The following is a 26,957-nucleotide window of genomic DNA, read 5'->3' as shown; positions in this document are numbered from 1 at the left end:
GGTGGATATTCCAATACTTAGATTTACCAAGCCAGCACAATACAGCTTCTATAATACCTCACTGGTTACCCAAAAGCCAACAACACAGTTCCCTTGAAGTAACCCAGCCTTAGGCCTCCACACAGACACTCAAGTCAAATATGATGAGGATTACTGAAAATCTTATTCATCTTATAAAAAAGTTCTACCAATCCCAAAGGATCGGACATATTACCTCCCAGGTTAATGAATATTCCAGATCTTGCCCAAATACACGCTTACAGCCAATTCTTATTAAATAAACTAAAATTTATTAAAAAAGGAAAGATAGAGAGCATTGGTTAAATGATCAGTATACATACAGACATGAGTACAATTCTTGAGATTCAGATTCATAGAAGAGATTGTGAGCTTTGTAGTTGCCAAGAATTCTTTCAGAAATAATTCATAGGTTATAATCCAGTGTTTATATTCAGGGTGGTTCAGTCAGGATGGGGATCTCAGTCCTTATGGCTTAGGCTTCCCCTGCATGAAGCCTCAAGCAGATCTGAGATAAAAAAGGATTGGGACCCAAAGGTTTTATAGTTTCAGGCCTTCTTGTGATAGCTTGGATTCCTTCGGCAAACAATAGACACTCATGGGGACTTTGAAGTGGACCCATTTCCTAAGCATCACCAGTAATTGTCCACACAGATTAACATAAGGCAATTGCCTGGTTTTCCACCATTCACATGATTTGCTATGCATTTCAAAGAGAGATGAATACAGTGATATCCTATGTTTACAGTTCATTTAAATGTTAAGATGTCCTTTTGACCTTTGAATCAATAGCTATAGTGACAGACAGGAACATGGCTAAACATTAAACAAGATATAAGTAATCCATACAATTAGTATCACTTTTAATTTCTAACAATATAGGTTTGCGTTTCAAAGTTCTAGCCTATCTAACATGTCTCTAAAAGTTGACTCTGGGTCAGCTAGCCGACAAGCTGCTTAACCCTTTCTGGTCATGCGTCACATATGGGCTGGGAGTAGCCTTTCATTGTAAACTCAGTTTTAGATACTATTTTAAACTCCAACTTCTGGGTCAACTTGTCACATTTGCTCTCCTGCTAGGGGAGAATATAAGGAGGAACTTTGGGGATAACCGAGCAAGGTGTCTTGAGGACGAGGCTTTTTTTTTTTTTTTTTTTTTTAAGAATGGTATTTTACTTGTGCAAAATTCTAACTGTAATGTGTAGATCAAGAGGTTTCTCAGATTAATTTTTTTCATTTGACCTCACTGAACACCATTTCCTTCATGAGATCGGTGGGACTATAGCTGGCTTTTGAGCCTATGAGAGCTCCATCATTAGCAGATGGAGTTCAAAAACATTGTCCCCTCAACTCCAGGCAAATTTAAAAGGTGCTTAGCTTTCTGCAGGGGGTGACTTTCACACACACACAGAGGTGCCTATTATTTAATCCACCGACTTCCTGATCTGGTACAGGAAGCTCACTGCAAAATTTAAACATAATTTTGGACTGATGATTGGAATCTGTCTTCTGACTTCCCACTCTCCTATTACCTGCTCTGCCATGGACTTGTCAATCAACTTCTGTGCCTTGCTTTCCTGGTCTGTACAACTGGGATAATTACTTGCTTTGTAAAGTGCTTTGAGCCCCTTGAAAGAAAGGTGCTACATAAAGGCATTATCTGCACCATGCAGAGCCCTACACAGGAACCCCTTCATTTCCAGGTGTAGGTGTACCTTATAAACCATATAAATGTTAATGGTCTCAGAAAGGCAGAAAGAACAGGAGTACTTGTGGCACCTTAGAGACTAACAAATTTATTAGAGCATAAGCTTTCGTGGGCTACAACCCACTTCTTCGGATGCAAAGAAAGGCAGAAGACTCCTTAAGAGGAAGGAAGATCTTGTGGTTAAGGCACAGGAGTTTGGAATTGAATGCTCGGCTCTGCTACAACTTCCTGTGTATTGGTCTCAGTCAAAGCCAAGCTCTCCTGCCTCAGTTGACCATCTGTAAAAAGGAGACAATGCTTCCTTTCTCCATCTGGTCTATTTAGATTGTGAGCTCTCTCAGGCAGGAGCTGTGCCTTACTATGTCTATACATCACCTAGCACAATGGAGGCCTAATCTTGGCTGTGGCCTTCAAGTTCTATTGTAATATAAACAACGATCATTGAGGCAAACGTATCTGAGCCCAAGTTTCAGACGTTGAAACCTAAGGACCTGACCTTGCAAACATTACTGAGGAGAGCGCTTACTACTGTTTTTATCATGGTGGAAAGTACTTTTCGTACTGTTTGCCAGACCAGGCCCAATCAGGCTGCTAATCTTCCTTTACACGTTCCTTAGCAGTAGTTTTGAAAGCTAAGGACTGCCAGCTCTGTAGACTTTAATCTTTATTTACACACAGGTCAGGTACTGCACATAGCCATTGGCAGACTGGTACTAAAATATAAACAGCCAGGGCAGTATTTTAGATAAAATTTCTGTGTTTCATTCCAAACAAGGGACAAAGTCACCTATCGTTCAACAGACGATTAGAATGAGACACACAGAACAAACCCTTCAACAACCAGGGATTTTTCTAGGGGCCACTTTAAAATGGTATCTACTGGTGAGTTTGACATGGTTATTACTGTGTAAATTGATTATTACTAAAAACATGTATCAGTGTTTAACTGTTTAATTACATGTTAACTTTAAGGGATTAAATATTTTGTTCAGTTAACGTGTGAAATGCAAAAATTTTGTGAATGTTTCACTTTAAAAAAAAAAAAAATCATTTGGGCCTCATTCTCCACCCTTCTGTTTTTGCTTTCCAGCAAACATCTGAACAACCACATTTTAATAGTAAACATTTTTTGCCAAAAATGGACTTCAAAATCATGCTCACAACTACCTGTGGAAACAGAAATTTAAATAAACACATGCAGGTACTTATGCCAGCAGTGCTTATATCCCAGTAGCACACTCAACCAGTCATGACACAATACTATGGCCTATTTATCATATCACAATTAAGCAACACAGGTTGAATTTTGAATACAAGTGGAACCAGACAGTAAAAAATTCAAAAAAGATATTCATTAAATACATGTGAGGAAATCCCAATTGGGTCATGCATATTCTGTGAGCAGGAAGAAAGGGCTAGCCTTATGGAAGAATCCAATGAAATGTAATAAAGATGAAGTCAATAAGGTTCTGTAGTAAGTCCTCTTAAGGCTACATAATTTGACTGAATACAAGGGATATTCTTTCGGTTTTCTATTGTACAAGGACAGAAAGCAATAACAATTACACTGGAATAAGGAAAAAAATACAAAGCTACATTCAATAGAAAGCCATACGTGTTATAAAACAGTATTGTACATTTATACCCTCTTTGTCTGGCAAGAATACTCAGCAGAGATACATTCCTGAATTAAATATTATTGGATGGTTCAAAATAATCTATAGAAAACTTATTTTCTATTTAATTCTATAGAACTTTTCCACAAGGTAAGTTCATCAAAAATTAATTCACAATGAATCATTTTGCTCAGTTTAAGTTAATGTAGAATAGTCTGGTAAGAAAGTATAAGACAAATCGGTATCCTATTAAATCAGTATCCAAAACATTTATTTTTTAATTAGTGTTTGTTTTGGATACATGTCAGATTTGACCACCTCACAGCAAAGCAGTTCAGTGAATCAATCATTTTTCAGGAGGATGCCCACAATTATATATATGTTAGAACCCTTATGGTTGAGAGGACGACATTTTAAATGTGAAGGCATAAAGCAATGCAGTGCCGTCTTCCAGAGTCCGCAGACAACCTGAAGTAATAGCTTTCAGGGAAGTGTAAACTGACTATCTTTGCCTCAGCAACATCAACATTAACTCTACACTGCTGATCAGAACAAGCAAGAAAAAAGAAGGAAGATCATTTTAGGAAAATCTGAGTGGAGTCTCACTTTGGCATTTTCATGGGGATCAAGCCATGTTTGTGCCCAAAATTTGGGAGAACACCACCACTCCCTCTCCACTCCATTCTAGCCTCTTGTTTGGAAAAGGCATTAATAATCAATAATTTCACATCTGTAAAAATCTTTTTATTTGTATTCAGTATTGCAAATAACCTATAACTCATAAGCCATTAGTAAGTATTCTACCTCCAAATAGGATTGTTGTGTTTTCTGATTTAAGAATGAAGCTGTTCTGTTTCCTGGCTCACTTAATCAAAATGTTCGCCAGAACATAGAAGCAATTGCTCTCAGTGGAAAGTTGACAGTTCAAGGGGAAGAGACTTTGGGAAGCCAAGTTCTTGTATCTATGATATATCCACTGGCTTCCCCTACCCCACCCTCAGTGGTCTGGAGTTGCTGCTGCAGAGCTGCAAACAAAAACCTGAGATTGAGTTGAGCTGAGCACAGGTTTGTGTTGAATGGCTCTATGACTGTTTGGGGAATCTGCCTATATGCAATTGATTAATTCTGGTTGATATTATGAATTCTCTGTGTTTAAGCCCTTATGATTATTTTTACTGTATTCTTATTGCATACTCCTTGTGACAGGCGTTAAGGGCTATCAACAAATTAAAAGGCCATGCCTGAACAGAACAATGGGGTGACTAAAGGTAGGAAAGCCAGATCTCCAGAGGAGAAGGAATGGAATTTCCCAGAAGGAGAACAGGTTTCTGGACTGAGGGGGAACCTTTCTGACTGCCAGACCAGCCAGAACCTGAAGCACACTAACTGCAGGAGTAAGATGGAGAGACTCCATGTTCTGGAGGAAAAGCCATGTGCAGGAGGAAAGCTGGAGAGGAAGGACCCTGCACTCATTAGAATGCTTTGACCTGCTCCCAATGAATACTTAAGTGTAGTGAAGAAACTGAGGTAGGCAATGGTGTAGAGTCGTCTCATTGTTTTGCCTAGATCTGTATCTCTCTTGTGTTGTGAAAGTGAAGAGTGGTGTTAGAATCCCAAATCAAAATTGGTATCTATTTGCTTCAACAATCACATGTTCCTGTGATACCAGAGAAATCCCCAGACTCCATTTTGTATTCCTGGCCTCCATTTTGAATAAACAAGAGTCACTCCACCACTAGATGGAAGCCGTAGGTCATATAGCACTTCAAAGTAGGGGTAAAATCAGCTAAATTACCAATGTAGGGGAAAGTATAGATGAGGTAATCATAACTCTGAGGTAAACAACGGCAGTGAGCATGTGTGGAATGTTGGCATCCATTCAAGAATGAGGTAATGTTTGGAATGTTGGTACTGAGCATATGCGAGCATGTGCAGTAAAGATCTGATGGTGTCATATCTAAAAATAGAATTGAAAAACAGTATAAAAGGCAGTGTGCCTATGGACAGCAGAGAGAGAGTTAGAGGACGAGAGAGACTATTGGGAATGGACGGATAGCAAAGGAGGAGCAAGCAGATAGTAACCTGACTGGGAGGAGCCATGGTGAAGTTGAGCTGTGGAGCAGACCAGAGCAAAGCAGGTGGTAGAAGAAAGCCTGAAGAAGCAGCAGCAGCAGAAATCAGGAGACAGAATAAGCCTGTCAGTTGTGACTGTAGTATAGTGTTAGTGTTAGCTTGTGTGTGGATTAATAAAGATGTGTCTGCGCATTATGTTAATTGTACAGGGAATCTATATATGTAACACTTAATGATTGTTACCAGTAGCTGTCAGTGACCTGTGATGATATTATTGTATCCGGGATTGTTATTTGCACCAAAAAGGGTGCTTTGTTTTGGAAAGAATACTGCTTGTGTCAATCATTTATTGGAAGACTGTATCCATGTCCTCTGGGGGTAACAAATTCAAGCTGTTCTAGGGAGTTTCTAAAACAGGGAACCCCTGGCAAGCCCAAGATATTCCTTAGCCATTCTGAAGACCCAGGCCCAATGAGAACAGCTTGATTATAACAGGAGAACAAGTGGGCTGTTTTGAGGGAACCCTTGGTAAGCCCAGAAAGGGGCAATAGGTAAGCTATTCTGAGGATACCCCAAATCTGTTTTGGGGGTAACACCTGAAGGGACAAACTATACCAGAGTGTCCACAAGGTTGGAGCTCTGGGAATGGTGTACTTACGGTATTGGGGAGTCTGGGGGAGCCACTACAATCTCAGGGCCTAGGCAGCTGGCCTGTAAGGTCCTATTCTGAGAAGGGAGGGATAGATGGAGGATTGTACACCAAGAGTCTGCCTAGAGACCCAAAACCACAGACTATGCCTTGGCTCTGCTCAGACTCTGCAAGCAAAAAGCACTCAAGTCCAGTGTTGGGATCCAAACACAGCAGCCTGGTGAGTGCCCAGCAGGGGAGCATGGCCAGAGCTGTGACAGAATCCACTAACTTGACAGGCATTCAGGAGAGAAGATTTTCTGCAGAGATGGGCCGAGGAGGTGGTGCCTGGATGTGGATCTGGATCTTGATTAGGTTTAGACCAGGTTTGGGTTTATTGGCAGAATCAAGGTGTTTGTGTTCAATGCTATCAAAGTCTTGCAACCTGTCCATTGAGATTTTGGCTCTAAAATGCAGACATTTGATTTTACCGTCTCATAAAGTTTCCACCATCTTGGAAATGGATCTGGAAAGTAGGCTCTTTCTAGCTTTGGTTTCAACCAAAACCCTGGTGCTTTAATTTGAATTTGGTATTTCAAATTCACATAACCCCTGTCCTGCCCTAAACCCAGGAAACTCAAAGGGAGTTAGATTCAAGTTTCTAGATTAAATTTTACAGATACTTCTTTGAACAGTGAAGATACCTTAAGTGACATCATCCCAGATTGCTTGGATTGCAATGAGAGCTGAGGTATTTCTGATGTGACGTACTGATGCATTATGAGATATTGTCAGTGATCCAGCAAATACTAAGAGGATTTCACAAAGATCAGGATGGGGAAAAAGAATTTTAAATTCTTGTATCGCTGCTGAATGTCTGCCCACAGGTTGATTAGTAGGCCCCTGCAGCTCAGAAGCCAATTTTCATTTTTGCCTTGCAGTTCACTTGGAAAAAGGAAAGGAACTAAATATTTTATATAATTTTCTGTGTCTAAATATATTGCCAGAAAGTCTGATTCCCTTTTATCTGCTTTCCCCTGGTAATTTGTCTCTGAAGCGTTGTGTCTCTTTTTTCCCTCCTACCCCCCATCCCTACTTTGCTTTCCTTTTCCCTAGGGTATTTTATTTTAGGCCAGAAGAACCCAAAGTTTTTCAATCTGAGTATTGCACTGGTTACCTACTAGGAGTCTGGGGTGGATCTTAATTTGCATAACATGGAGCAGGTTGCAGCTGGCCTCATGGTTAATAGGAAGTACAGCATGCAGAGACTTAACAGACTTGCCATGTTAGGCTTTGTGCTCCATTGGGAACTTGTGCTGCACGCTGAACTATGGCTTCCATTCACAGAAGCTACTGTGTTTTTCACTTGATGCTGCTCTCACTAGCACATGATTATTTTTGAGGGAACAGGATTATTAGGAAACTTATCTAAAAATGGAAATTCCAGAGGTTAGTCATCACTGTACCCCAGGAATTATTTTTTAATTGAATGTTGATTCTTTTTGGTGCAGATGACCCTTGTCTCTTGGTCAGTACTGACACAGTGCCCTGGGATGAAGTTTGGGAGTCCTGGGTTGATGAATGTGCTATTTGTTGCATGAGATGCACAATCAATTCTCTGACAACTTGTGGGGCATTAAATGGTTCCATAGCACCTTTTCCAATGTGCAGTGTATCTCATCCACTCCCTGCACTATTGCAATGCATAGAAGTGTGGATATCTGTCTCAGTTAACAGCATTGACCTCACCCACTGTATTGTCTCATTTTCTATGTGTAAAATTATAAGTAGAGCTGAGTGGCAGCTTAACTAAATAGTTTTTCATTGGAAAATGCTGATTGGTAGAAATCAAAACTTTTCCCTGAACCATATAATTTTTCACTAAACTTTCTCAAGTCCAGTATATATGAGAGAGAGAGAGACGCACACACACAGAGCTTGGAATAGCCAATAGTCCAGTAATTAGGGCATTCACCTGGGATGTCAGAGACCCAGGGCATGGCTACACTTGCAGTTGTAGAGCGCTGGGAGTTAAACCAGCTTTTGGAGACTGCAGCAGGGAAAACGCTGCCGAGTGTTTACACTCTCAGCTGGAAGCGCTCTGGTGTGGCCACATTAGCAGCTCTTGCAATGCCACAAAGAGCAGCGCATTGTAGTAGCTATCCCAGTGTGCAAGTGACTGCAACGTGCTTTTCAAATGCAGGGGGTGGGGTGGAGTGTGACAGGGAGTGTGTTGTGTGTATGTGGAGGGAGAGAGAGTGGGTTTTTGGGGGGCTGAGAACGTGTCAGCATGCTGTCTTGTAAGTTCAGACAGCAGCAGACCTCCGTCTCCTCCTTCCCCTACCCTCCCTGCCCCGCATCTCTTTCACTCACTCAAAGCAAGCAGCATTCCTCAGTAATGGTTCCTTTGTCTCGGAGCAGATAAGCAACCAGCTGTCAGAAACGGAGCTTTGAAGGGCATATCCGCATTCCTACAGTGAGTTCAAAACAATGACAAGAGTGGCCACTTGACTTAAGGGGATTATGGGACGTTTCTGGAGGTCAGTCAGAGCGCAATAATGCAACACCTCATTCACACTGGCACCACGGTGCTCCAGCGGGGGCGCAGCAAATGTTATTCCACTCGCCGAGGTGGAGTACCAGCAGTGCTGTAGCCGCAGTCAGAGCGCTCTACGTGCCTTGCCAGTGTGGATGGGGAGTGAGCTAGTGCACCCGGGGCTCCTTTATTGCGCTGTAACTCGCAAGTGTAGCCAGTTTTAAGTCACTGCTCTTCCTGATTCAAAGCAGGGACTTGACCCTTGTTCTAACCAGTAGGGTACTGACTATTCTGGAGTGGGATCTCTCTTTGTGGGGGGTTTCCCCAAAACTAAAGGTCCTGGTTTGTGCTGCATTGGGCTGGAAACAAATGATGAAATCTTCATTTTTGGAAATGGAATTCTTGTTTTCCTGACAGCCCTATACATAAGTGCTTGACTCTTATGAGTAGATGATCCCAGTCATGTCTTCTGGCCTTAAAGTCTGAGTCTAAATATAATCTGGACCATATAAATTATCCCCAGAACATTTTATACAGATGGGAAAATATACTCCTAACACTTGTAAATAGAATGGTTGTGCAGTTTCTAGGTACAGAAACGAAACATGCATAGTTTATAAGCATGTACTTTATTTGTTGGCTATATTCAAAGCAGAAAAATTCAGACTTATTCCCCACCAATTAGCCCCAATGGTGGAAGCAGTAGTGGTGACTGTATTTCAAAAGTAATTTAGGCATTTTCACCACTCTGTTGCCTAAAACTACTTAGTGTAGAGTAAGATGACATATGATAAAAGGTGCCTGAGTCTTGTCTAAACTATAACTTCCATGGGTGGAGCTGCACTGGTGATTGAATTATGGGGTTTAATGTTTCCTAAATAAGTTCACTCACAGCAAGTGCAATTGGAGAGATGCTGGTGGGGCTGACATTAGTTGTTTAGTTTACATAGGCAGTCTTTAAGGCACCTAATTTTTAGGAGTAGCTCCTGTCCAGGTGCTCCTTTAAGCATTCCCACACAGCTGGCTGACATTGGCCTCGGGCACCAAAGTGTCTAGTGCTGCCTAGTTCTGTTTATATGCTGTGGCAAATATTTTGTGTGTGAGGCAATGGGGTGTGTTGCAAACATTGCTGATGCTCTCAATGCTAGAATTCTCCGCTATGGGGAATTCTCTCTCCTGTCCTAGTCAAATTCCAGTCCTGCTAATTACGTTCTAGCTACCTGAATCCCTCCTGTATCTTCAATTAGAAACAGCATCTAAAACTATTGTGTAGTGTGGCTGAGCGCTGTTAAACATTTACCATGCTTTTGCTTTAGCAGTGGTTGCTTTCCAGTGCTAGGTGAAGTGATTCCTTATATATGTGTAATGTTTGTAAAATAGTTTTGGATCAGACTGACTCAAAATCACAACAGCTGTGACAGTCCCATCATGTCTGTATCAAACTCCATATCAATAATGGGACTTATATAACCAACGAGAGGAAAACTGGCAAAAGCAAGGTACATGAAATCATAGCTTTTTAAAAGTAATTGGCAAAGACAAGGTTTGAAATAAGATGCTATTTGACAGCATTTTACAAAGATGTATTAAATGGGAAGTCCTCTCTCCTTATGTTACAGTCTCTTCCCAGGCTCGCTAGTTTACCGTTCTGAACCTCTGCTCGAAGGCTGCTACAGTAGCAGGCAGCACGACTGCACTCCGTGATCGCTTCAATCCTTATTATCCTTTTAACAACACAATAATAGTAAAGACACTCGGTGTCCTGGTTAATACCCAAGGTCACTGTGCTCCCTGCCCCTGAAAGAGAGGAGGGGCGGGGGAAAAGGGAGAGATGGTTTGGTGTGTTGATAGACTACTCTGTGAGCCCCCCAAGTGTACTGACAGAGATATGCTGTTGCGCCAACTCTCTGATTCCGCGCTGGGAAGGGCTTCAGAATTGCATGGGTGCTGAACGGTGGCAGCACTAGATGCTTTAGCCTGGGACTGAGCTGGGCTTGTCACTCCCCAACATGCAGCCGTTTGGCAGCGGAAGCCAGCAGCTGTCTTTAAAAGGCAGCTTCCAGCCTTCAAGGGCAGGGCTGACTCGCGCTGTGACAATTAGAATGAGGGAGACTTAAAAAAAAATCTGAGTGTGGATTTTGTTGTTGTTTTGCAAATGCCTCTTGCATCCCAGGAGGCGCGTGCTGGGGGAAATAATGCCTTCGCCCTTCCCGGGGCCGGGGGCTCCCTCCCCGCCTGGGTGACCCGGGCAGGGCTGCAGCCAGGGAAGCGGCGGAGGGCAGAAGGCAGCCAGTCCCTGCGAACGTGGATGGTGACTCTGCCGCACCCTGGAGTTCGTTCTCCGCTGCGTGGGGCTTATCAGCCTCCGCTCCACCCCTGCCTTTCACAGCGTCCCTCCTGCGCCCGGGGAGCCCCGGGGGAGCAGCTCGAGCTCCTGCTGGCTCGGGCTCCCGCCCTCCCCAAGTCTTTTTGCCAAGTGCCGTCTGCGTTGTCAATCCCTTGCCGGGGAGGGGTGGGGGTGATTAACATGAACAAACCCTTCTCGCGGTGCCCGGGGCTGCACGTCTGAGGCCGGAGCGGCTCGGCGCGGGGGGGTCGGTTGAAGAAAGCTGCTGCGGGAGGGTTTCATTCACAGACTGCGAGCCGGTGTGGAGGGGGGCGGGGAGAAGGACTCCAGAGACGGGGGAGTGAGCCAGGACAGGGGACAGAAGGGGGAGAGGGGAAGGCGGGAGCGAGCGCCCCATTGACAACCCAGCCTAGGAACTGGTTAAGCACATGCCCGCTGGGTCAGTTGACATGTAAATACAGAGCAGCTGCTCCTCTCCGGCTCGGGCCGGCTCTTCCAAGCTTCTGATTGGCTGCCAATGACATCACCCCCGGCCCCTCCCGTGTTATACCACAGCGGACCCAAAGCTACGTCGAATAAACCATCCCCAAGCGGCTGGGAGCCCAGCCCCCGGCTCCTCCCACTCCCCCACCTCCAGCCATTGGCACCCCGGCGCTGGGAGCCCGCCCACTTGCAGGGGAGAGCCCCCATTGGGCGCGGGCGCCGTCCGTCCCCGCCGACTCCGCCCCTTTCGAACCTTACATTTACAGTGTAGCAAAAGAGAAAGTAACTCTGTTGCAGCGGGAGATCAATGAAGCCGAGTGAATGGGGGTTTAACGTGTAACTCCGTAGGCATAGAGGAGCGCCGGATGCTGAAGGGGAATACTTATTTATGAAGTAAGTGGAAGACTCTCATGATAATGACAGGGGTGGGCAGCGTTTATGTAGTTACACATAGGTGCAGCACCTATAATATACGTAGTATGAGTGCAGGGCATAGTTTCATCTGTATGAAATGCTACTTTTGGAGGGGTGTTGTAGAAAGCTCGGCCAACAGTGTTGGGCTTGTACTGCTTCTGATTACTGACCTCTGCTCTTTCTAGTGAGTGTTGGTGGGATGGGGGAAGAGGCTTTTCTTGTTTGGGATTGCTGCAGTGTGTGTGGGGAGGGGGTGACTGAGAGACTAGAGTGCTCGGAGGCATCTCCTTGCATCTTCTCCCTTGGCTTTATCTCCCCACCCCAGACACACACTTCATTTTTGTATGGTCCTGGGGGAAGAGAGGGTGGTGATTAGTGGTGCTAAACAGGGTGCCTTAGCTCTGTTCTCTGACTTCATGGTTTTGCTGGAAATATACGACCCTCTGCTGCAGAGATGCAGATCTTCCAAAACTGCATATATCCTTGGGAAAACAATTCTCTATACCTAGAATCAAATCCTATGAATTGTTTTTGTAATCTTACTGACTTTTATGTATATTTTGAAATAAAATTAGCTGCCTTTTATTTTTAATTGTGCTGCTGTTTCTCCCCCTCTTTACTAGCTGGAGGAGATTGCTTTTTAGTTTTCCGTTATGTTTGACTGTCAGGCTCTTTAAAACAAAACAAAAAAAAAGGGGGGGGGGAAGGAAGAGGAGGGATAGGCTAGACAATCTACCGGGGTCGTTTTTTTAAAGGTTGATGATCAGTCTCTACCCTGAGATTTCATTTTCTGTCTTGTTAGTGCTTTCATCTGTAGATGTTAAATATTTTCTCCATTGTAAAGATGTTTTCAAATTCAACCTGCAGAGAGATTTTTTTAGAGAAAAGAGGGAAGTGAAGGGACTTATTATCCTAAGGCAGGTCAGAGAATACAACTCATTGATATAAAAAAGAGATGTTATAGGTACTGTAGACATGGACAGTATAATGCTGGAAGGGGAGGAAACTGATATTAGAAGTGCTCAGTTGCTTTTATTTTGTTAGATTTTATTTAATTTGTTAGTGGGTTGATGGAATGTATTTCGAGGAGGGGGGTACCAGATGCTCTGAAAGTTGGTGGATATTTTTTGGTGTGTGTGTGGGTGAAATAACTTTATGTGGTGTCTCTTAATAGATGAGACACTAAAGCTTGTAAAGATCATGACCTCAGGGCTGCAGTGGGACCCTTATTCCTGGAGTCTCTAAAACTGTTCTGTGGGGTGAGGGTGCTTCTCCCTCTGATTGCTTGAGGTGCTAGAGTTTCCAGGCTGATATATTTTTTTATTAGAATTGTACTAGGATCTGAAAAGGGGAGATGGAATGCAGGCTTGTGCCTTTCAATTACATAATGATCCCTGGCATCTTCCGTTTCTTGTTATGCTGTTGTTTCTGTATGGGTTCAAGCTTTCAAATGGCTTTCTCAAGGGTTTATTCCAAGGCTAGTTTTATTCAGGCTTGCTAGAAAAGTTGCACATCTGCCTCTGACATATTTAGCTGCTGTGCATTCCTACGAGTTGTTGAGCCATGCCAATAGTTCTGTCCCTTGCTGTGAGCAGAGGAAATGAGAGAACATGCCTTTTTATTATCTCTATCAGTTGTATGCTTTGCAGCCTCAAGGTTTCAGAGTAACTCAGCATCTGCATGTAAATGAATGTCTCCTCTCGACTAGTTGCTCGGTAGGCCAATAGAATATTCTGCATTCTCTTTGCGTGCAGGCTAAGAGTTGAAGCTTTTGCTGCAGGATTGGGAGAGGTTCCTTCATAAACTGCACTGAGCTGATCACAAATAGTCCGTGATGAGTATCAGAAACAGCCTTTAGAAATCTCTGGCCCTGTATGTTTCATGTGATCCTTTTTCTTTTTCCCTTTGCAGACAGATCTTGAGTTCTTCTTGACTTGCCAATTCTCAGCCTCCTCATGCCTCCATCTCCTTTAGACGACAGGGTAGTAGTGGCACTTTCAAGGCCAGTAAGACCTCAGGATCTCAGCCTTTGTTTAGACTCTAGCTACCTTGAATCTGCTTCTTCTGCCAGTGAGAGTCACACAAGTCTCCTTGGCACAGCTGTTGTGTCCCTAAAGGCTGCTAATCTCACGTATATGCCCTCATCCAACGGCTCTGCACGCTCCCTGAGTTGTGGATGCAGCAGCGCCAGTTGCTGCACTGTGGCAACTTACGACAAGGACAATCAGGCCCAAACTCAAGCAAGCACCAGCAGCACTACCAACGTAGGAACCTCTACCACCTGCCCTGCTAACCAAATGGTCAACAACAATGAGAACACGGGCACATTGAGTCCATCGGGTGGAGTGGGGAGCCCGGCCTCAGGCACAACCAAGCAAGTAGCTAGCATAAAAATAATCTATCCTAATGACCTGGCTAAAAAGATGACCAAATGCAACAAGAGCCACCAACAGAACCAAGGGCCTGTCATCATTGACTGCAGGCCATTCATGGAGTACAATAAGAGTCACATTCAAGGGGCTGTTCACATTAACTGTTCTGACAAGATCAGCAGGAGAAGGCTCCAGCAGGGCAAGATCACTGTCTTGGACTTGATCTCCTGCCGGGAAGGCAAGGACTCCTTCAAGAGGATCTTTTCCAAAGAAATTATAGTTTATGATGAGAATACCAATGAGCCAAGCCGAGTAATGCCTTCCCAGCCACTCCACGTAGTGCTGGAATCACTCAAGCGAGAAGGCAAGGAACCTCTAGTTCTGAAAGGTACTTTTACCCGCTACCCCCAAAATAATCTTCTGGTTTCTTTTGTCTTTTTTCCATAAATGTCCTGGTTTTGTTCTTGTTTGGTTTGGTTGAAAGATGTACACTTAAAATCTATTTGGGAATCCTATATGTATAGAGTCACCAATAGCAAAAGGAATATTCAATGAAATTACTATAAGGTGGGTGCACAACTGTTGAAGGACCATCCTCAGAGTAGTTATCAATGGTTCACTATCAAACTGGGGTGGGGGGGAAGGGAATGTATCTGGTGGGATCCTGCAGGGGTCTGTCCTGGGTCTGGTACTAGTCAATGTTTTCATTAATGACTTGGATAATGGATCTGGAGAGCGTTCTAAAATTTACAGGTGACACCAAGCTGGGAGGGGTTGCAAGCAGTTTGGAGAACAGGATTAGAATTCAAATGAACCTTGACAAATTGGAGAACTTTCTTGAATTTCAGAATGTTGATTTCAGACAAGTGCCAAGTATTACACTTAAGAAAGAAAAATCAAATGTACAGCTACAGAAAGTGGGGAATAAGTGGCTAGGCAGTAGTACTGCTGAAAAGTATCTGGAGGATACAATGGATCAGAAACCAAATGAGGCAAGAATGTGATGCAGCTCCTAAAAAGGCTAATCTCATTCTGGGTTTTTTAACAGGAGTGTCCTATGTAAGACATGGACAATTACCTCCCTGCTCTACATGGCACTGATGAGGCCTCAGCTGGAGTGCCGTGTCCAGTTCTGGGCGCCACTCTTCAGAAAGACGTAGACCAACTGGAGAGAGTCCAGAGGAGAGCAACAAAAATGATCAAAGGTTTAGACAACATGACCTATGAGGAAAGGTTTAAAAAACAAACAAACCTGGCCATGTTCAGTCTTGAGATAAGAGAACTCGGGGAACCTGAACACGTTTGAAGACTGTTAAGAGCTGTTACAGAAAGGAGGGTGATCAATTGTTTTCCATGTCCACTGAAGGTAGGGTAAGAAGTAATGGGCTCAATCTGCAGCAAGGGAGATTTAGGTTAGAGATTTGGAAGAACTTTCTACCTATAAGGGTCGTTAAGCTCTGGAATACCTTTCTAAGGAAAGTTGTGAAATCCCCATAATTGGAGGTTTTTAAAAATAGGTTGTTAAACACCTGTCAGGGATGGTCTAGGTATACTTGGTCGCACAGGAGGCTGTACTAGATGACCTCTGAAAGTCCCTCCAGCTCTCCATTTATTATGAGTCCATGATTGAGAGGGAAGGAAGATCTTAGCATGTATCTTGTATATACAACATGGAGATGATAGAGCTTGGTGGGTTTTTTGTTTTTTTTTAATGAATATTGCTCTCTCGGGGTGAAGAGAGGGAGGAAACAGACTTCTTAGATTCCTAATTTCTGTGCAGAATTTTAATTATTCCTAACTATAAAGGTTTGGACTAGAAATACTTACAGTAAAGGGCAAAGACCCAAGAAGATGCAATATTCTACCCAACTGTTTTAGATCAAATTGATTTTTGGGGACCTTGGATTTCTAGTAGTCTTGCTGTCTGTTATTTTAGTCTTCATAAAACTTAGCTCACAGAAGTTGGAGATGTGCAATAGAAGGTGGGGGTAGAGGAAGAGCATTAACCTAACTAGTGTGAGTTCTCATACCATGGTAGTCCACAGACTGATCTACTACCTATTCTGGTGGCTGATCGTTTGGATCTCAAAATATTTCACTCTGTGCAAGGTTGGCATGTTGGAGGAGGCACGTAAAACAATTTCTTGGCTCTGAAGTGGTCTGCAGGAAAAGTTTTTTGAAAAACTACTGTTTTAATGCTTTGTACAGTTTAATTTTCAGAGTTTCAAGTGATATCTTCCACCACTTTGAAAAGCTTTCCGCAGTCTAATACTGTCTGAAGATATTTACCTTTTTCTTCAGTTCATTCTGTTACTTCTGTTGCCAGCCAAATTGCTTTCCCCTTTCTTGGTATTTAGGCCCTTCAAATATTTGGTTGACAGTTGTCTAGTCCTTCCCTCTCCTGTTAGCCATTGTTTAGCCAAACTGTATATATTGCGTCTGATAAAGTGGGCGTTCACCCACGAAAGCTTATGCTCCAATACTTCTGTTAGTCTTAAAGGTGCCACAGGACACAGATTCAGACTAACACGGCTACCCCTCTGTTACTTCTATATATTGAACTCCCTTAATCTTCCTCAGAAGTCCTTTCTTTTAGCCTGGCAATTATATCCCACAGAATATGGCGGCTAAACTTCCTGTTCTGAGGGTTGCTAGAGGACTCTGTGGAAATAGATGGGTTAAAGAATGGAGCGGAGTTAAAGGTTTTGCGGCAGCCTTCATGATTTTGTTTAAACCTTAAAATCGTGTTTTGGTTTTCTTGTGCATTAACTGCAACTCACAGATCCACTGATTTGATTTTGACAATTGCAACTGGTTCCCAATAGACTTTCACTGAAATCCTTAGGCCATCATGATTCTTATGTATGCAAAAGAAACAGAGACACATTATGCTGTGAAGCTCCCTTTTAAATTCAATGCCACTATTGGCCATAGTTCTCTTAACAAAGCTTTCCTTCTCCCCCCCCTCGTCTTGACACTGATACCTTTTTCAGCAAAGACAATGTTTCTACAAACAGATCTTTTTCTATATTTCTTTGTAAGAAAGATATGGATAAATGACTTTGCATTATGACAATTTCAGGATCCTGATCTACAGCATGGTAGCTATGGTTTATCTGCATAGATATTTGGTATCGGTGAAATGTTAGACGATTGTAACAGTAGCGAGCCAGTCAACACAGGTGTCATGCTTGTAACATGGTTTTTATACCCTCCTCTACTGATGCTGCCTGCTGGGTGCTCTGCTGAGATTTCATAGAATGCTTGCAAAATCACTCAGCCCATGCTACTTTGGTCCTGCTCTGAAGCAGACCATTTTAAAATTAATGAGAAGCATTCAGTGGTTGGCTCAGAAGAGTCTCTTATTAGAGTTTGGATCTCTTTCAACCCCCCCCCGGCAATCAGATGTTCCCTCTGAACTATTTCTGCCACCAGGGGGTGAAACTGAGGTAGAGGACAAGGGAAGAAAAGCCTGTGTGTTAACAAGGGAATGGAACTAGCTTGGGAAAGCAAATCAAGCGAAGAAGGGCCAAGAGCTCTCCCATTTTAAACAGGTGTCATGCATTTTTAACCCCCCTCCCCCTGCCCCACCACCTAATTTGAAATGGGGTCTGAGTAGGGGCCTCTTGGAGATGGGATTATTATAGAGTAATTAATAAGGCTCTGCTTAGGCTTCTATGCCTGGAAAGTGGCAGTAGAAGTGCTTGTTATTTAGTTCCAGTTGTCAGATAGGATTTTTCCATCATGCTTCAAGTGTGTGGGGGGTGGCGGGGGGGAGATTGAACTAAAATTGAAGAGAGGATATAAAGCCTCTTTGCTTTTTATTTTAGAAGATTTCTCTTGCTCACCGCAATCCAGTCATAATTTATTGCTGGCCCATCTGATCCTCTGTTTTATGTTTGTAAACATTGGTTGCTAACCTTGCTGTCCAAATTTATGTCCCCCTGATCTGGTGCCATGTTCTCCATGTATGGTGCTGCCTGTCAACCAAGCAGCCTTGTTGCCATTTTAGTGTTGCAGTGTCACATTGAGGAGAAACTGATCAGAGAACCTCAGGGCCCTTGGCCTTGGGGATTAAATTACTGCTTTAATTTACAGTTCTTCTGGTTGGTGACCTCTGTTCAAGATGTATTTTGTTCTAGATGTCTGAATCTTTTTTTATTTTTATTTTTTAAAGCTGTGAGGGAAATATTGTGTGCTTTTCTAAGATCAGACTGATGATCTAGTGATAAAATACACTTTTGAAATTGTGTACATGCCAATGGAGAAATTTAAAGTTAAGCCAGGTTGCTGCTTAATTTATTTTTAATGTTAACAGGACCACATGTTGTACTGGGACGGCAACAAGAAGACACAGCTGGGCAGTGTTGAATGTGATTGGTCTTTGCCTTTGTTTTATATAGGGATTTTAATCTCTCTAATGTTCCTCCCCCACCCACCTTCCTCCCACCCCCACCTGCCTTCTCTGCATTATTTCTTTGCCACTTCCTTTAGCTATGGGGTACATTTTTTTTCTTTAAAAATTAAGGTAAGATTTGCATTTGATTTAAGGATTTCAAAAGCCAAGTTTGAAATGCTGATATGCCTTTTGAATAACAAATATAAGAACTTCTATATCTACAGAAGTATATATCCGATTATATTTTTAGTATTGTCAAATGGTGTATAAACTTAAACTGCTTTTTATTGTATCCTGACCAAATCCAAAGGTCTGGTTTGGTTGCATACAGTATGTCAAATAGCTTTCTGCCCCTACCCCCTCCTCCAAACTTCCCCTTTTTTCCTCCCTTTACTTGATACTAGCATCTACTGTTAGTTATCAGAAACTAAAGCCACTTTCTTTAGTGGCTGGATTTCTTTGTATATCATCATATCTTTTTCTCTTAGTGTCCCACATACAGAACTGATCACAGTGGTGTCTTTCACCAGTTCCGCTAAATGACTAGATGCACTTAAACAATGCGCGTTGCCTTTCGTTGTTCTGGAGGGGGGTAGGGGATATATATATTTTTTTTCAATCTCCCCCAAAGTCAGTGGGTGGAAAAAGTCAGTGATGTGGGCCTACTTCTGCTCTCCTTGAAGCTGATGGAAAAATAGTCACTGCATTCAGTGGAAGTAGACTTGGGAGTCCTGATGGCTTGGTTCTTAGCCTCATTGGCCTATGGAACAGGGTGGGAGGGAGAGACATGGGGTGAAATCCTGGCCCTGCTGAGGTTAACCGCAACACTTCCAGGACTTAACCAATGGTGTGGAGGCGCCTTTGTGCCTTATAAGGGGAATTCTTCTCCTATTAGTGACTAATCCACAGTTGAAGCAATATTGCCAACCCTTGCAATTTTATCACAAGTTTTATGGTACTTGGTGTTTGATTTTTTTAAGTTTTTTTTGTGTGTTTTCCCCTTAAATCCCCAGCTCTTGGAGTCAGGTAATTACATAAATATTTCCACTTTAATTATGAATAACGTTCTCTTCTTTCCCTTCCTCCCCTCCCCCCCTCCCCCCCCCCCCCCCCCCGGGATTGCAGGAAAAAATCTGGGGCAAGAAATGAATTGTCAAGGCACACCAGAGGATGTTTTGTGGGGTGGAGGGAGACCATTTAAAACAACCAAAAAAAAAAACAACCCCAAAACATGATTTTTCAAGCCAATCACTTTTGTTTTATTGTTTTATTTTTTTTTAAGAGGGGGCAGGCTGATTTGAGATTTTGAATGCATAGGATTGGCAATCCTCCTGAAGGGGGCTTGTTTCTAAAGAAAGTCTTGCTGCTTTTCATCGTATTGTGCACAACTGGGTTATATACACCCAGAGAAGTGTGGCTAAAGCTCAATGAGAGCCCCTTGTAACTCCTTTTGTTTTCCTCTTGGTGTGAGGAGCTTATTTCTGTTCTGGTGTTCTACCTTTGCACTGTTCATCTAACGGGGGAATAAATGAAGTGTTTGAGGTCTTGTTATAATGATGAGTGTAAAACCTGCCACCAGGCCACTTGGTGTTTATTGTCATGATCTAAGAATAATTTCCAGACTCCTAACTTAAACAGGTATCAAGAAAGTTAAAATAATTCCTAAAGAACACAGAGTTTTGTAGACTTTAAATAAACGTCCATCTATTGTCACACACTAAGCTCACTGTGAAATAGTTATCTGCTTTCTTCTCTGTACCTGATGTTGTTAGTTTTCTCTTCAGAAATAAACATGGTTATGTTTTGTTGTAATTCTAGAGTAACTCCGTCAATGTCAGAGTTGCTCTAAATTTGCAGATGTGTAACTATGGATCAAATTCAGCTCTCAGTGACTGACCAAAACTACTGGCCAATAGAATATATGAATACTTAGCATGTATTTCTGCCAGGGATCTCAACGCACTGAAGTCAATTAGACCAGTGGCTCTCAACCTTTCCCGACTACTGTTCCTCTTTCTGGAGTCTGATTTTTTTTCTTCCATGCCCCCAAGTTTCATCTCCCTTAAAAACTACTTGCTTACAGAATTAGACCTAAACATACAAAAGTGGCAAAGCACACTATTACTGAAAAATTGCTAATTTTCTCATTTTTACCATGTAATTATATTCCAATCTCTTTATTTTATAACTATTGTACCTACATTTCAGTGTATACTATATAGAACAGTAAAAACCAGTCATAGTCTGTATGAAATTTTAGTTTGTACTGACTTCATTAGTTCTTTTTATGTAGCCTGTTGTAAAACTAGGCAAATATCTAGATGAATTGAGGTACCCCCGGAAGATCTCTGTGTACCCCCACTGAATAAGACCATAGCTACACTAGGAAAAAGTTGTATTTTTAAATGTTAACTAACACGTGAAAATCCTAGTGTGATTAAAAATAACTCTTGCCTTGTGAAATTCTGGCCCCACTGAGATCAGTATCAACTCCCAATGACTTCACTAGGGCCAGGATTTCACCCTAAGATTTTCATATATACTAGCTAACATGTTAAAACTACTGCTCTTTCTCTCTTCTCCCCACTCCCCCCGAGGTTGATAAAACTAAGGCTTTGCCTACATTCTCTCTCCACTCCAGTTTTGTACATGGGTTTATACAAGGTAAACCGAGGCATAAGTATTCTTGGGAAAATTTAGCATTCTCAATCCCTTTAAACTACATTACATGGACATTGCTGCATAAGAAACTGAAAACTACTCTTTCTCTTTGCAGCTACATGAAGTGCTGTCCTTGCCTCCAAAATAAATGGTACCTATTGTGTGGTGTCCAGCATGCACTGTGCTGGTTATGTCACACTCAGCCTTGAAGAAAGCAGGAGACTACCTCTGTGTAGGGGTAAGAAGTCCTGTTTTCCTTCCAATGTTGCATTTTTTCTCTTTCAAAGGTTTTCAATATTCTTATAGCCTGGGGATCCACAATAAGAATATTAAAAAGCAAACTATTTTAAAGAACCATTCCTGCAATATTGGCAAGGAAAAATCTGGATTTACCATAGCTTTTTGGAGGCTGGCTCCATCTCTGTAATGCTGGGTGTGACATCACCTGCAATGTGAATGGCAGGTTTAGCACTAAATAAGAGCTGGCATTTGGATGACAGGGATTAGCAGTGCATAGATCTGCAAAAGATTACGGAATTAGGTTTTGGGTGGCTAAATTTACTAATACTGCCTTTCATTCTCTTTGCCCTGTTTGTTACGGGACATTCAGTACCTGCTACTAAAGTTCCATTGTTCTTGGTAATATTGTATATTTAAGATTTCCCCCCCCCCCCCCCTTCAGTGTAAGTTTAATGCTATTGATAGGTACTGGATTGACAGCCCTGGCAGCAGTCCCTGCTTAACTACAGAACCAGCTACAGCACTGGCTTTGTCTTCACTGCTAAAAAAGGTGTGTTTTTTCTTAACTTGGGGTAACTAACCTGCATGACCTGTTCTGAGGTAAAAACACAAAGTAGTTAAAGCACTTCAATTTTACTTCAAGTAAATTTGTCAAGGTCAGCCCCTGGAAGGAGTATAGGGCTGCTCAGTTTTACCATGAGATAAGCAACCCTATTCCAGGGCCTTGTCCTCATGGCTTTTTACCTTGGGGATAGTTCGTGTGTGTGTGTGTGTGTGTGTGTGTGTGTGTTACCCTGAGGTAGAAGAAAAAACAAGCCTCTTTTTAAGCAGCGAACATGAGTCACCTTGCACTGTTTCTGCTTGTGGCTTTGACACACTGACCCAAAAATGGACCTCAACCCTTGTTTGGAGAAACCTTCCTTAAGGCTGCAAGGCAGATCAGTCTCTTCACTTGTTGGCTCATTGGTCACCACTGAGACTTCCAGCATGAGTGTTACTGTTAGTTGTCATGTGGATGTACAAAACTAACCTACTGTACAAACAAAATACCAAAACCACATTTATGTTCTAGGCTTGAGTGGTAACCTGGACACTGCTTAATGCAAATATGTCTGCATAACACCTTTTTAAGTTTGCACACACAGGTGGGTTTTTTCCTTCAAAGTAGCAGCTGACTTTGTTAGTGTGCTTAATACTCAAAGGTTCTTAAGATTACTGTGGGTTTATAATAAATCTGAAATGTGCTGTGGGGGATCAACCACTGGGCTTCAAGCTGTGACTTCTTAACATGTTTTTTTGATGGAATAAGTAAGAGAATGTTAAGGTTGCATATTTTCGGACTCAAAAGCCAAGAAATGCCCAAAGTAGGACCACACATGCAACCTTAATTGTGTTGGGTGTGTGTACTTCCTACATGGTTTTTATTCTCATGATCACACACTGTTTCTCAGTAATATAGTGAAGCATTCAACTTTGTCACAATTTTTAGATACAGAAATGTAGCAATTCCTACTGCCACTCTGTTTATGCAGACAACCCCAGGAAAGTTATTTCGGTTGCAGTTTACCAGGTGTAGGGGAAGAAAAATGCATGGCCTTGTATTTAAGGAAATATGCAATCATATAATATAAAAATTGTCATAATGCATATAGAATCCTGGAAATGTAGGGCTGGAAGGGACCTCAATAGGTCATCTACTTCATCACTCTGATGCTGAGACAGTAGTAGGACACTTGTCAGATAATCTGGGTATACTATGTAGCGTGTTCTTAAAATCCATCAAGATTCCACAATCTCCATAGGTAACTTGTTCCAGTGCTTAACTATGCTTATAATTAAATTTCCCAAATTGCCCCCCCCCCGCCACAATATCTAAATCTCCCTTGCTACAAACTAAGCCCATTACTTCTTGTCCTACCCTCAGTGGGCATGGAGAACAATTGATCATTGTCCTCTTTACAACAATCTTTTATGTATATATGCACAAGAGGGCAGAGCTAAGATTAAGCATGCAGCTTGAACTGTGCAACTATACCGTTCTCTTAACTTTGTTACTGATTCCCACATAGAATCTTCTAGAATGTATTTGCAGGCTCCAAAAAATCATGAGTTTTTGGCTTAAATACCATAAGATTAAAAAAATACACTTGGAGTTATTTTTATTTGCTGCCTTGTTTCCGAGCCTTTAAGGTGCACTCAGTGACTTTTTCAAGCTTTTGTCTGCAACCATAAGGGCTAGAAAGCCCTTTTTTAAATGAAAGACAAGTTTCTCAGTTAGTCCCAGGGTGCCAGCATCTGGGCACTAAGAAAAATGCCAAATATTGCAAATCTCACGATTAAAATTGCAAGAGTTGGCAACACTCCTGGAGGGAATATTGAAGAAAAGAGAGAATAGTTCCTTCCATATCCCTGAATTTCTGTTTGGCTTAATGCAACTTGTATGTCTCTTGCAGACCTGTGCCTCACTCACTGCACACTAAAGTCCTGATCCTATGAACGTGCATGCAATCGCTTTACTCATGTGGCTAGTCCCACTAAGTCCCAATATTGTGCACACAATTGTCCATGGGATCAGGCCAGGTTACCAGCCCCTCTGCTCCTACCCCCCCAAAATAAATACAAGTAGACCACTAGATTGGCCATGCATTATGCATTTGTACCCTGCCTCTGCTTATGGCACTGTTGACACTTAAAAATAATGTGCATGTGTACAATGCTATTTTTTTTTTTAAAAGCCTTGCAGCTTGGCCACTTTTGCCTGTGGAACATTCCAGAACAGTCAGTGAGGGGCACTTCTCTACCACATTGATACTTTCTCCACAAGATGCTTCATCGTTGGCGCTGTTTTGTTGTTTGTTTGTTTAAATTTTTGGAACTGTTTTGTACTGGGGATTATTTTTGCTCAAATTAAAATTCACCTTCAGGGCAACACTAAACCTGGAAAAATCTGTCTGGGAGGGAAAGTTTCAGCATTGATTTCCAACACCCCATCCCTAAGCTCTGTTGTTCTCTAGGGAGAACATGTCTTCCTACCCTGTTGCAGATCCTGGGCCTGTAGAATGTCCTCTGTGGGATTTGGGGTGGGGTGGGGGAGGGATAGCATAGTAGAGGTGGCATCATCTTCTGTGGAGAAGACAGGAGAGCTGCATGTGCAGGGTGTATCTGTGCATAGATCATGGGTGCACTATCTGGGACAATGGCAATAACTGTCAAGTCACTGTAATGATAACTGTGTGATTAAACCTACATAATGTACTTGCTGGGAGGCCTTGGGCAAGTCATTTTAATCTGTCTGAGTTTTCTTTTTAATCTCTCCAACTCCTGATTTATAAAATAGAGCTAATACTTGGCCTATCGTGGTTACCATTATATGTAATAGACCCAGGATTATCAACAATAATTTTCCTATGCTTTAGTACTATGTCATCTGCAGCCTTGCCAATCCCAAGCTTTGAAAAATCATGAATCAGCCTCCCCTCCGCGTCCCCTTCCCAATCATAACATTATAAATAAGTGATAAATGTTGGGTTCTTATGTACTGTGATTTCTCCCCCACCCCCCATTTTTCTTTCTGCAGCAATGAAGGGTAGAAACTTTATTTTAAAAACATAAAAGCTGAGCTTTCCATATAGTTGTCTGTCTTTAGGAAGTGTGCCTTAAGGAAAAACAGGAAATAAAGTGAAACTTGCAATTAAATCATGAGTTGGCAAAAACTACCTCTGAGCTACCACTGTTCAGTAACTGTGGGTAAATGGCAACCTCTGTCCCAGTTACTATTAGTGAGCACTTTGAAGATGTAAAACACTTTGTTAGTGCTAATAATAGTAGACTGGTTGGGATCCAAGAAGGAAATAAAATTTTGAGCGATCTCAACACATTTGTTTCAAATGAATATTACTACAGTAAAGCTTTTGAAAATCTTTAGACTATTTGAGTAAGCCCCCTTTTTGATTCACTGAAAGGGAGAAGAGATGACTATAAAGATGTCTGTTATAAAAGGAAACATGTCATCCCTTGCCCTTGCAAGAATTATGCACATGAATTATTATTTGTAAAAATGCCTTGGGAAATTCAGAAAACCAGAGGATTGGGCGTAACTTGCAAGTGTCTGTCACATTAGTTGAATGCGATGGTTTTGTCAGTTTACTATGCTAAAGCCTGAAACTGGCTCTTATATAAGTGACTGGCCAATAATGTTATAAAATGAAAGCTATTGTTAAGCAATTGACCTGTTCTGAGACCATGACAGCTTCTATCTCCTCTGAAATAGTAGGGTACTCTTGGTTTTGGTCTCTGCAAAGATATTGCAAGTGTTTCCTATGCTCTGAAGCTGTTAGCATTCACTGGCACTTTTAAGACTAAACACATTTGATATTTAATTTTGTTTTTCATAATCACATCACTAGCAGAATATATACGTACACATTTAAATTCCAAATAGCTCATTTTATTTTAAAATTGCCATGTAGAGTATTGCATCTCTACAAGCATTATTCCTCACAACACACTTGTGAGACATTGTAACCTATTTACAAACAGAGACATTGAGAGCTAGGCTGAATTTAAGTGACTTGCCCAAGGCCACTTAGTGAGTCAGTGGTAGACATTAGAATTTTGGGTTTCCTTGTTCCCAGTCTCATGCTCTAATCACTGGATAATGTAGATTCATTTCCTTCCACACTTACCTGCCAAAGCTTGTGGTCAGGGTTCTGTTTCTACTGCAAGTCCATGACCATGGATGTATTTAAAGCAGTCTGAGGGATCATGCCTTCTCACAGTTATCTTTCTCCTATTACTTTGCATTTCTCTTTCCCAACTTTCTCCTCTCTCTCTCCTGTGTGTATATCACCTTCTTATGATTTAAGGCCTAGGGAACCAGCTTCACTGGAAGAGTAGCATCACCTTTCCACAGAAAAGCTCTTCCTTCAGCAGCAGTCATGACTAATCAAGTGGATTGCAATGATACAGTTCAACTGAAGTTTCCACAAGAATTGTGTGGAAAACCTCTCCATACAGGAGCATGGTGCTACTCGTTTATTGCTACCTGATGGCTCTTGGCTGTCACGTTTGGGGAAGAGAAGACTTTGCCCAGTGTTCAATCATTCTTTAGCTAATGGTTTTTTAAGACTCCTTAAATATTAGAGGGAAACATCTTAAAGAGACACTCTCTGTGTACAAATTATGTTAGATGGACTCATGTATAAAGTTGTAAATGGAGCCAATGTTCCCCAATGCATGTGGAGATCTAGGGTCTGTTAGAATTATTTTCCTTGTTCCTTTTTGATTACTCTAGGAGACACAGTGGGGGAGGTGGGAATGAATGCAGAACTCAGATGAAGTTGGTCCACAACCTTGGTCCTTTTAAGCTGCTCCGTGATCTAGGGTGGCCTAGTAGCTGTAGTGGCAAAGCACTCCTACTTTCCATCTGGAGCTGGTCAGAAGAACGCACCCCATCCTGTCAG

At 42.1% G+C, this 26,957-nt stretch overlaps 1 protein-coding gene and 1 long non-coding RNA gene across 2 annotated transcripts in view; one reads left to right on the top strand and one right to left on the bottom strand.

The window, feature by feature from the left end:
* Window positions 1–10,074: 10,074 nt before the first annotated feature.
* LOC128834828 (uncharacterized) lies at window positions 10,075–11,333 on the bottom strand. Its single transcript, XR_008444494.1, has 2 exons — window positions 11,117–11,333; window positions 10,075–10,376 (listed from the first exon to the last, which is right to left on the bottom strand). It is a non-coding gene; the product is annotated as an uncharacterized LOC128834828 (long non-coding RNA).
* Window positions 11,334–11,707: 374 nt separating this feature from the next.
* DUSP10 (dual specificity phosphatase 10) overlaps window positions 11,708–26,957 on the top strand; it is a 36,959-nt gene continuing 21,709 nt past the window's right edge. Inside the window, exons 1-2 of the mRNA XM_054023948.1 lie at window positions 11,708–11,802; window positions 13,735–14,583. Coding sequence (XP_053879923.1) covers window positions 13,779–14,583 — 805 coding nt within the window. The 5' untranslated portion in view covers window positions 11,708–11,802; window positions 13,735–13,778. The remainder of the gene's footprint in view (window positions 11,803–13,734; window positions 14,584–26,957) is intronic.

This window comes from Malaclemys terrapin, chromosome 3 (genome assembly GCF_027887155.1).
Source record: "Malaclemys terrapin pileata isolate rMalTer1 chromosome 3, rMalTer1.hap1, whole genome shotgun sequence".
Lineage (NCBI taxonomy): Eukaryota > Metazoa > Chordata > Testudines > Emydidae > Malaclemys > Malaclemys terrapin.
The sequence above is the reverse complement of the archived record's forward strand: the minus strand, read 5'-3'. Positions and strand labels throughout refer to the sequence as shown.